The following is a 12193-nucleotide window of genomic DNA, read 5'->3' as shown; positions in this document are numbered from 1 at the left end:
ATCTCCTTATCAGAGCTGACCATCTCCATGACTGGCCTTGGATGAACTTCCTTTAATTAACTGAACAACAGGATGGGACTATGGTGGGGGAACCAATGAGCCCATTCTGTCTCTGTGTCTTGTGAGCTAACTCCACCCCTGATTCTCCTTATATAAAGCAATGTTAATTGAATTATTACAGAGCATCTTGTTGTACTGTTGGTCATTCTTTGTGAGTTTCAATACAACTTTGCTGTCCTCAAGCTTGTGTACTCGAGTTCCAATAAATTTATCCGTTGCTCCTTTCTTCTGAGTCTTCTGAGTCCCAAGTCCTAAGTCCCAATCCGACATATATATATATATATATATATATATATATATATATATATATATATATATATATATATATATATATATATATATATATACACATACATACATACACCGCGGTACGTGTAACCCGAACACCAACTAGAGATTTGAGTGTTTAACTTTTGACGTGACATCTTCAACATTTTCATATATATTACCATCAGGTCTTCACTTGTACCAATACATCATCAGACTGTAATTGACCAATCATTGAACGGCATGCACCAAGAGAAGCAGAATTCCAGCAACAACCCGAAAGTGAGTTTTTGAGGACTTACTCATTCTTCTCGAGTTCCAGAACCATTGGTTTCCCCTCAATAATCAGCTGGTAAGCAATCCTCAAAGGGTTCGTCTGCAAGTACAAGAGGAGTGACAATGGATTGAGTGGAAGTGGTGACGAGAAGTGCAATCCATGACCACATCACGCGAATAAAATAATTAAGGAAATTAAAATTGTAATTAAAATAGTAAACGAGAACGGCAATCGGTAGAGAGCATACCTCCACCAGGTTGAACAGTTTATGTTTAGTATCCCACTGATCGGCCGGATCTGGATTCGCACCTGAACCAAAATCTAATCGGCTTGTTCTCGTCACCGAACCACCTCGTCCACCAAGTAATTTTTTTTTTTTTTTTGTATACAGGATCGAGGCTCGTGAAAGAGCTAACATTAATCACACAAAAAATCAAACAGACACATAAAACATATAATAAGGGGAGCGGTATATAAGATGGGGAGAGAGGGAGAAAAGACACAAACACAACATTTGAGAGCAGGGACATCGGGAGATCTGTGGGAGGGAGAGGACTTGGGGGGAGGTGGCGTGGGAAGGGGAGGGGGGAGTATAAAACACATGGACACTGCTAGAACTTCTAGGAAAGAAGTTGGTATTTCAAAAAAGTGGATCTGGGGTGAATTAGTGGGGGTAGAAAAGTTTAAGGTTTTGCATGGAGGAAGATAAGAGATGGTGGTGAACAGCTGTTTTAAAGACCTGGAGGAAGGAGTGGGATTGAAGAGAGTGAGGGAGTTTGTTCCAGAAGCGGGAGAAAAGAGGAATGAAAGAGTGAAGGTGAGCAGAGAGTCTTGATTTTGGCAGTTTAACCACAAGAGGTTTGCTGGCAGATCTTGTGCGACATGTAGGAATATTCCGAGGACAGAGCAAAGATAGAGCTGGGGGAACAAGGCCGGAGAGGAGTCGGTAGAAGACAGAAAGACCACCAACCTGCCTGTGGTGAGTAAATGAAAGGCCCTCACAATCAGCTTCATCGCGGGAGATTCCAATGATTCTGAAAGCTTTGGTTTCAACAGCGTGAAGACGAGCTAGGTGTGAGGCAGGAGCGCCAGCCCAGAGGGGAGAGCAGTATTCCATTGAGCTGCGGATGAAAGCCTTGTATGTGGTGAGGAGCTTTAAGTTTAGTAATAACTCGTCCATAACTTTTTTTATAATCATGTTATATGTCGTTTTTCACCCAATCTCTCAATGATGAAGAATCACTTAAAAATTAAATAACTCTCGTAATCGAATCCATATTCAGATCTTCACCAATATCGAATCGAATAGTCAATGTCCGACACCCAACGCCTCCACCGAGTTTCGTACAAATCCGTTCATAACTTTTTGAGATATCTTGCTGCATATCATTTTGGCTCCATCTCCCAATGGTGGAGAATCACTTAAAAAATTATACTAGCCGGAAGATCTGAATCTGGATTTTCACCAATTATCTCTTCCTTGTCACACTCCCAACCTGGCCACCAAGTTTCATCCGAATCCGTCCACAACTTTTTGAGCTATCTCGTTCACAGACAGACAAACAGACACACATCCACCTTCGGTGCGGAGGTAACTATTCAATATCACGACGAACGAAGAGGTGAAATAAATTGGAGTCCAAAAGAACGTTACGGAGGTTTAGGGAATCAAAATAATTTTCCGGTTTGTCATTTTAAGTGACTTCTCCAATATATTTGCTGCGCTGCCATTTTCAGATTGTGACGTCAAAATTGCTTATTGGAACCAAAATCGCATTCAAGCTTTTTTTTTCTTGTAAAAATATAATTAAAGATCGAAATCGATGCTTTTTCAAGATGCCTACAAGTTTGTGCCACATTCCTCAACAATTTTCAACTTTTTAAAAAACTTTGTCGTTGTAACATTTTGCAGAACCATTTTTCATATTTTCCATTCGATTTCTTCATTTCAAGGTCTTTCTGTTCTGCAGTCTTTATAAGAGTAGTTTCAGACTCTCATTGGCTATATTCAGGTAAATAAACAACTTGGAACCATCGGAAACTGCTGGACCCTTGGAGCTGTAACTTTTGGGTTTGATTTCCTGACCTGACTATAAACTCTTATCCTGGTGCTTCACAGGTAGGGCATCAATGAGTCATTCAAAGAGGATGTCAAGCCAGCTGTCCCATCGGATTGGATTTACTCGTGCATGTTAAGGGTCCCATAGCATCTTTCAAAAAGAATGGGCCATTTTGTGCCAGTCAAGGTCAAGATTTGCCCGATCGACCTCGTCTTCACCACTAACGAAAAGTAGAGAACGCGATTCTGCCTAATAACTCATTCTGGACAGGTCGCTTCTCCACCTCAGCAAGCTTATAGATGAGGTCACAGATTTATAATATCCGGGGTGGCAGTGATAACTCGCCAGTCGCCATCAATTCGCCAAAAGACACCATGGGGGGGTATAACATGTGGCAGGGAATGCTAGACGACGGGTGACGACAGCGTACTCATTGATGCAAGACCTGTCTGCAAGGCACCCAAATGGAAGTTTATAATCGGTTTTGGAGTCGAACATAGACTAAAGAGCTCAAAGGTATTTTTTTGTTTTGTATACAAGATCGAGGCTCGGGTAAGAGCAAACATTAATGCCAAAAAAAAAAAGGACATAAAACATATAATTAGGAGAGTGGCAGACAAGATGTGGAGAGCGAGGGAAGCACACAAGTACAACTTTTGAGAGCAGGGACATCGGGAGATCTGTGGGAGGGAGAGGGCTTGGGGGGAGGAGGCGGGGGGGGGGGGGGGTGGGGGGGTGGGAGAGGTAAAAAAAAAAAAAAACCACATGGACACTGCTCGGACTTCCAGGAAAGGAGTCGGTATTTCAAAAAAGTGGATCTGGGGTGAATTAACGGGGGTAGAAAAGATCAAGGTTTTGGATGGGGGAAGATAAGAGATGGTGGTGAACAGATGTTTTAAAGACCTGGAGGGAGGAGTGGGATTAAAGACAGTGAGGGAGTGTATGTACAGTCACGTGAAAAAGTAAGTACACCCCATGTAAAGTTTGGACTTTTTCAACATATTTCAACATACAGCTATTTGATCTTCATTTCAACAATATTGATAGATAAAGGTGATATAATATAACAAATATCATGAAACATTTACATTTTGCAGTCCATTGTATAATTTAAATAAACATAAATGCAAATTTCGCATGTGGAAAAAGTAAGTACACCCTTGGCTCTAATACGTGGTATTGCCCCCTTTGGCAGAAACAACCTCAAGTAGGCGTTTCTTATAACTGTCTACCAGTCTCTGACATCGACTGGGAGAAATTTTTTCCCACTCCTCCATGCACAATTCTTTCAACTGTGCGATGTTTGAGGGGTTTCTTGCATGCACAGCTCGTTTCAAACCCCCCCACAACATCTCGATGGGATTTAGATCTGGGCTTTGACATGGCCATTCCAGAACCCTCCATTTCATCCTTTTCAGCCATTCCTTGGTGGATTTACTGGTATGTTTAGGGTCATTGTCATGTTGCAAGGTCCACGTTCGGTTGAGCTTCAACTTTCCGACAGATGGCCTCACATTATCCTCAAGCACCCTCTGGTACAATGAAGAATTCATAGTGGATTCTATGATGGTGAGCTGCCCAGGCCCTGATGCAGCAAAGCTGCCCCAAACCATAATATTTCCACCACCATGCTTTACCGTTGGTATCAGGTTCTTGTTGTCAAATGCTGTCTTTGGTTTTCGCCAAATATGTCTTCTGGTAATGTGGCCAAATAGCTCTACCTTTGACTCATCTGTCCAGAGCACATTGTTCCAGAAGTGCTGGTCTTTGCCGAGGTGTTCATTGGCAAGCTTTAGTCTTTCCCTGATGTTCTTTCTGGACAGCAAAGGTTTCCTCCTGGCACACCTCCCATGTAGATCAAATTTGTGCAGCCTCTTTCTAATGGTAGACTCGTGCACTTTGACATCAACAGTGGCAAGAGCTACCTGTAGGTCCCGTGATGACATTCTGGGGTTCTTAGAGACTTCTTTCAGCATCTTGCGGTCTGCTCTCGGGCTGAACTTGCTGGGGCGGCCTGGCCTGAACAAGTTGGCAGTTGTTTGGAATCTACTCCACTTGAAGATGAGCTTCTGGACAGTCGAATGATTGATTTCAAATTGTTTGGAGATCTTTATAAATCCCTTCCCAGACTCGTAGGCATCTATAACCTTCTTTCTGAAGGCCTCAGAGAGCTCTTTTGATCTGGGCATGGTGATGCCGCACACTTCAACAACAAAGAGCAAACCAAACTAAATGTCTGATGTCTAAATAAGACAGGTTCCTCCAAGATCCTCTTTAACGATGTTCTAATCATTTGCACCTGAGCTGGTGCACCTGATTCTAATTTTAGGTATTTGAAGTAGTGATAAATGTCGGGGTGTACTTACTTTTTCCACATGCGAAATTTGCATTTATGTTTATTTAAATTATACAATGGATGACAAAATGTAAATGTTTCATGATATTTGTTATATTATATCACCTTCATCTATCAATATCTATCTATAATTCCAGTAATCTCTGTACGTTTGTACGTTTGTCTGTGACCGCTGTTTCTCGACAACCACGGGTCCGATATACTTTTAACTTGCCAGGTATATTGCTGGGGACCCGAGGATGTGCCTTTTCAAGGTTTCATATTAATCGGACAATTACTTACCGAGCTATGTCCAAAAAACGATTCAACCAATCAGAGAGCAGCGAACTATCGCGTGTGCCGAACGTGGCGGACACACTCTGCCTCGGATGGCACATTTGAGAGCGTATTCATTTATTTCACGTTTGCAAACTATGTTGGCGTTAAACTATGTTTTAAAACTAATAAAAACGAATTTGCGATTCATTCGCTTTCCTGCGCGTTTGTGCACGCGATGGCGATTTCTTTACCAAACTCCGGAAGCCGTTCGCTTTGGACCAAACCATTTCATGTAAATAGAGGGGGGGGATTGTCACCGTACTCGCAAGCCGTTCGCTTTGGACCAAACCATTGCATGTAAATAGAGGGGGGGGATTGTCACCGTACTCGCAAGCCGTTCGCTTTGGACCAAACCATTTCATGTAAATAGAGGGGGGGGGATATAATTTTAGATATAGATATAGTACGGGCAATGCCCTAGTCTATCTATAATTCCAGTAATCTCTGTCTGTACGTTTGTTTGTCTGTGACCGCTGTTTCTCGACAACCACGGGTCCGATATACTTTTAACTTGCCAGGTATATTGCTGGGGACCCGAGGATGTGCCTTTTCAAGGTTTCATATTAATCAGACAATTACTTACCGAGCTATGTCCAAAAAACGATTCAACCAATCAGAGAGCAGCGAACGATCGCGTGTGCCGAACGTGGCGGGCACACTCTGCCTCGGATGGCACATTTGAGAGCGTATTCATTTATTTCACGTTTGCAAACTATGTTGGCGTAAAACTATGTTTTACAACTAATAAAAACGAATTTGCGATTCATTCGCTTTCCTGCGCGTTTGTGCACGCGATGGCGATTTCTTTACCAAACTCCGGAAGCCGTTCGCTTTGGACCAAACCATTGCATGTAAATAGAGGGGGGGGATTGTCACCACTCGCAAGCCGTTCGCTTTGGACCAAACCATTTCATGTAAATAGAGGGGGGGGATATAATTTTAGATATAGATATAGTACGGGCATGCCCTAGTTGTTGAAATGAAGATCAAATAGCTGTATGTTGAAATATGTTGAAAAAGTCAAAACTTTACATGGGATGTACTTACGTTTTCACGTGACTGTATATATATATATATATATGACTGCTGCAGTAGCGTTTATCTTCCACATTATTTTTGAACGATCTGTAAAATCATTGTTTTATTAAAATTGAAGTAGATACTTGAACAATGCGTGGGGTATCATCCTCCATGAACTCTCGAGTTGTTCCTTCTTTTGTCTTGTCCTCACACATTACATTATTTAAACTGTATAATTGGTGCCCCCTTCATGTTCACGTCATAACGAGAGCTGCAAAACCGCATATCGACCAAGTACAGACAAAATCATCAAAACATGCTTTCCTTGAATTTCATCAAGTAAATGTCACAATTAGGTTTAAATCAAGGAATTCAGGATAGGGTAAACTGGAGATGGATGGGGAGAAGCCATTCCAAGTTCCTTTGTGTCTGCAGTACCTTTTCGCTTTAATTATATAATAAACTTTGGAATGGTTTACTTTTGGAAATCCCCAGAAAGACCATGAACGTGGACGACTTCAGCAAGTCAGTTTGATACAGAATTTGATATTTATTACAGAAAATAAATGTACATCTACATTCAATCGATGCTGTTAAAACAGAGTCAACATGGAACACGAAACAGTGTTAAATTGTCTCGCTTCTGGCATGACAAAAGCATGGTGAATATGAACTTTGTCCCAAGAGTATTGCATCCTTTGGCTTTGTGTAAACACCTCCATCTGATTTGGCAATTGTATTGCATGGAATACAATCACGTTTAAAGGACAGTGTTTAATTACAAAAGATCAATAGCATGACAGATTGACTTGAATGGAGCTGGGAGACGTCGGTCCACATTTCCGAAACCAAAGATCCAACCCACAGAGAAATAACAAGCGGTAATTGCGAAAAGTGTAATTTCCCCACAAGGTTGAAAGCTGAAGGTGAAAGCCACGATACGACGTCATTATTCAGCTTTCTTTCCCATAGACCCGTTTCGTCCCGCAGGGGAGGAAACTTTGAGCAATACTAGGCCGACATGACGATAGCAGCAAGTCAATTTGGCAAAAGACACACACACACACACACACACACACACACACACACACACACACACACACACACACACATGCAAACACACACACACACACATGCAAACACACGCACACACACACCCACAACCACATGCACACATACACACAAACACATTGGCGCACACACAAACACATTGGCGCGCACACATACACACGCACACACAAACACAACCACACACACAAACAACCACACACACAAAAAACAAACACATGCATACACGCACACACAAACACACTAAGGCATGCACAAACTCATATATACGACACACACCCACACACATGCGCAAACACACACATATGCAAACACACGCACACACACACACACCCACAACCACATGCACACATACACATACACACAAACACATGGGCGTGCACACATACACGCACACACAAACACAACCACACACACACACAAACAACCACACACACACAAACACACATGTATACACGCACACACATGCACACACACAAACACACTAATGCATGCACAAACTCATATATACCACACACACACACACACACACACACACACACACACACACACACACACACACACACACACACACACACACACACACACACACACACACACACCGATATTTCAGATGGTCTACTCAGAAAGGAACAAAAATAGAAAGGAAGTCCGTCAGTCACCACGTTTGAATAACTCCATCACAAGGTGATTTGTAAGACCGAGAGAGAGCAAAAGATGAAGCTTAATGACTGAAAGCTTGGATTATCCATCGAGCATCAAATTAATTGCATCAATTTCTAAGTAGTTCTCCAGAGCTGACATGCGAGCCATGAACATATCTAGCGAATGGCCCCGTGTCTCTTGCGATTATTGGAGCAAAATTAAAAGGCAAAGTTATTTGAATTTCCCATTCTTTTCTCCAAGAAGCTAAACCTGACGTACATTTAATCAAGCAGAAAAGCATGTCATGCAATGGCAAATCATCCCGAGGGGAGGACGCCGCACTGCTATGTGCTATATTGCATTTGCAATTCGCAAGATACATGCAGTTATAACTGCAGAACACCTTACCCCGTGCTCCGCGCAGTCTTCGGAGAAGAAGGACGTGAGCGGGGTGTCCCAGTCGCAAATTTCATTGGTCGTGATGATGTAAAATGCCGTAATCTTTTTAGTAAGGGCATTTTATGAGATATTTCACAAATCTGTTAACTAAATTGTTACCAAAAAATTTCTTCACCAGTATGTTTGTAAAGGTGTGTAATAACATGTGTTAAAATGTTGAAGTTCAACTCCCGTGGGAAACCCAGAAAAAAAGCTGTTGAATTCGGGTACCGAAAAATTATTTTCGAGAATTTTTATTTTTTTTAATCGGCCCTTAAGTAACTTATGAGGGGTCAAATAAGGGTTTTTCATGATTCTGAGTTGATTGTTAACATTTATATTTTCACTTTTACATTTACACACAAAGTAGCTTTTATTTCACACACATATATAATACTCAAGAGTTATTTCTCATTCACAATGTCAGAAGTTTCAACAGTCATTGTCTATGTCTTCTTCAGACTCAACAACATCATGACTGCAGTTTCTGCATGTAATGCCATTACAGACTCGGTTCTGATAAGTCTGACAAGACAGCAAGTCGCTCGGTTCTGATAAAGACCTTGATCACATCTACCATGTGGTGGTACTCCACCCAGAGTGCAGGTGTTCTTCCTCCTTTTGCGAGTCGTTTGAAGGTTTCTTCAAACCTTTGCTCAAACACTGGCACTACTGGGTCTGAGTGTCTGGCTCCCATCTTCCCATCAGCCACCTTCTCCATGAAGGTCTTCATGTCACCACGCTCCTCCTCAGTGAAGGCAAGTTTCATGATGTGTTGATAGATGGCTGCATCGATGAGGAGGTGAACACGGATTGCCTTGTCAAAACATCCTCCATCCATGATGTGGTTGGCTGTCGTACTTCCAGGATAGATCAACTGGATCACATCTAGTAGTCCAGAATCTTCCATGATGTTACCCATTGATCCAAGATAAGACTTCAGCAGGTGAAAACCACCCAACCTTGGAATGACGGGTAGATTTGCCTGCTTTATTATATTCACAGCCTTCAGCCAAATCGGAAGATCAAAGGTCACTATAGCGACCCCAGCGCGCCGTATGCACTCTTTCAGAGTGGTGAAGATGGTGTTGAGGTCATTAGGGTCTCCTTCAATAACTGAACTCGATCTGTGTGCTCTGCTTTGCATCATTAGCATGGATTCTCTTCATCCAGCCATTCCAGTTGGAGTGTGGGAACTCAGGATCGTTGGCTTTGATCACCCACCCCGCTACCCAGAGTGTGTCACCTGGAGTGAGGAGTGGCTGATCATGAGCCAGGGAGGAGGAAAGCTCAGCGAGGGGGAGAAACATGATCGCGTTCGTTCCTATCTGTTTCCTGTTCGTAAATGGAATAATCTTTACTTCAGTTCCTCTCAGGATCTTAGCTTTGTCGAGTGCCTTCAACTTCACCCGGGGGAAAGCTGCTGTTGTCTGTGGATCTGGCAAAGGTGGTGCCGGAGAGGTGACTTCGATCCAACCCATTGAGTGAAAGGGAGTGTTTCCGTGAATAGAGACAATGTTTAAATCTATATTGTCTCCAACAAACTGAGTGACTGCATTGTTTGTTTCCCCAACCTCCATAAAGACCACCTGATCATTACTTGACAATTCACTTTCACTGGCTAGCACTTTGGCTGTCATCACTGATTGATCCTCAAGCGCAGCATCAACCACAACCTCATCATTGATCTGTTCATCGGTTTCCTCCACAATGGTGTCAAGAGTGCCAGAAGTATCTGGAACATCATCTCCACTCCTACTATTAAGGAAGCAGTATTTGTAGTTTTGTGTCTCCGTGTAAGACTCAGTGTATCCCAGCCGGTGGAACTTGTTGAGCATCCATTTTGACCCAAATCTATGATCAAGTTGTATGGCAAGCCCCATTTGGTGTGGCAATACTCCAGACCGAGGTCGACAGGCCTTAATAAAATTCTGCCCCCAAACGGCAACTCTTTCGTCTGTCTTGACAATCGGTCTCAAGAACATCTGAAGGCTTGCAGGAACAAGTGTCAGCTGACTATCGATGTCAGTCATACTGTGTGTGGTGGGGTATGACTTTGGACCTAAATCAATCAAGGCAATATCATTGGATATGAACTTGAGTGCCGTCTTTATGATCTGAGTCTTCTCATCTCCATGGTCAAGATTAGCATGATGCTCTCGCAGAATATTGTCGGTGCTATCCTTGAGACAGAGTACATCTGCCCTTCTTTCCTGTGTTGTGAAATACAAGGTGTCTTCATATTTCTCTAGAAGTTTTATCTTTAGCCAATGCTTTGAATAAGAAAGGCTCTTCTCTGGTGACTGATCAAACTCCTGCAGCTTTTCATGGACTTGGTCCATGTTCATTACCCCATGCTCTAATTCTGAGTCTAACCATTCGCAGAATTCAATAAAAACTGCCTCTCGCTCCTCATCAATACTCCTCTGTCCTCTCTTCCTTTTTCCTTCCTCATCAGTCTTGGACAAACTGTCACCTCTCGCAAACATACGTTTGCATCGCAAATGGTACAGTGTTTCTTCTGCTACCAAGTCGTTGATCCCTTCCAGGCGTCCAGTGACTTCAGTGCCCCAGTCATCCCCGCGACTCCGTGCTGTCTTCAGCAAGCTTGCCTTCAGTGTATCTGCAGTCAAATTATCTGGCACTCTATTTCTTTCTAGCTTGTGCTGGATTATTTTTGTAGAGCTGGGCTCGTTGGTTGCAAAGAATGCATACATCCTTATACAGGAGGTCAACTGACTGTGATCTTCTAGAACTGCAGCCAGTTGATGAACTGAACTCACAAGTAGTGCGTCTTCTCTTCAACTTTGATGACTCTTTCTCTGCCTTTGATGCTTGAGCTGACTTCTTGGTGGTTGCAACAAAGTTGTTGTACAGATCATTTTTACACTTCTGGTGGTACCTCAGTTTTCCTTCCTTTTGAGCCTCCTTCATACGTTCCACAACAGTAACATTTTCGACAGTTTCTGCTTGTTTCAATAAAGTTGAGTATCCCTTTGGAGTTGCCTGTATGAGCCTTTCAGCTGGTGTATCCGAGCGTGCACAGATGAAGCAATTGAGCACAGGTGGAGTAACGTCTTCATCCATATTGCTAGACTCCATGTCCTGCAAAGTAGAAAATGAGATATATTTAGAAATTATTTTTCCACAAAGGAGTGTCTGTGGTGAAATATAAATGTTAATAATCAACTCAGAATCATGAAAAACCCTTATTTGACCCCTCATAAGTTACTTAAGGGCCGATTTAAAAAAATAAAAATTCTCGAAAATAATTTTTCGGTACCCGAATTCAACAGCTTTTTTTCTGGGTTTCCCACGGGAGTTGACCTTCAACATTTTAACACATGTTATTACACACCTTTACAAACATATTGGTGAAGAAATTTTTTGCTAACAATTTAGTTAACAGATTTTCATATGTTTCCCTTACTATTTGTCGAAATACTGCTAAGAAGAAAGGTTTTTGAAAGTGCCAGAGAGATCATTTATGTTCTACAGTTTTCAAGTAAATAATTCAATTGAAATAAAATAAGATTTTAGAAGTGGTAAAAAAAAATTCTGGAAGTTTACCGCCGTTGAGGTACCATCTTTTACACCACCTCAATTAACACATTACATTAGTTCTTCATGCCTGTTGTTTGTGTCTTTCATGACGTCCTTAAAAACAGTAAATTTACTGGTGGG

General features: G+C 42.1%; 1 protein-coding gene across 1 annotated transcript in view; it reads right to left on the bottom strand.

Moving 5' to 3' along the window:
* Positions 1-12193, bottom strand: part of LOC137423810 (disintegrin and metalloproteinase domain-containing protein 12) — a 974424-nt gene that overhangs the window by 746739 nt on the left and 215492 nt on the right. Inside the window, exon 3 of the mRNA XM_078773544.1 lies at positions 630-703. Coding sequence (XP_078629670.1) covers positions 630-703 — 74 coding nt within the window. The remainder of the gene's footprint in view (positions 1-629; positions 704-12193) is intronic.

This window comes from Myxine glutinosa, chromosome 3, assembly GCF_964187855.1.
Source record: "Myxine glutinosa chromosome 3, kmMyxGlut1.1, whole genome shotgun sequence".
Classification (NCBI taxonomy): Eukaryota; Metazoa; Chordata; class Myxini; order Myxiniformes; family Myxinidae; genus Myxine; species Myxine glutinosa.
The sequence above is the reverse complement of the archived record's forward strand: the minus strand, read 5'-3'. Positions and strand labels throughout refer to the sequence as shown.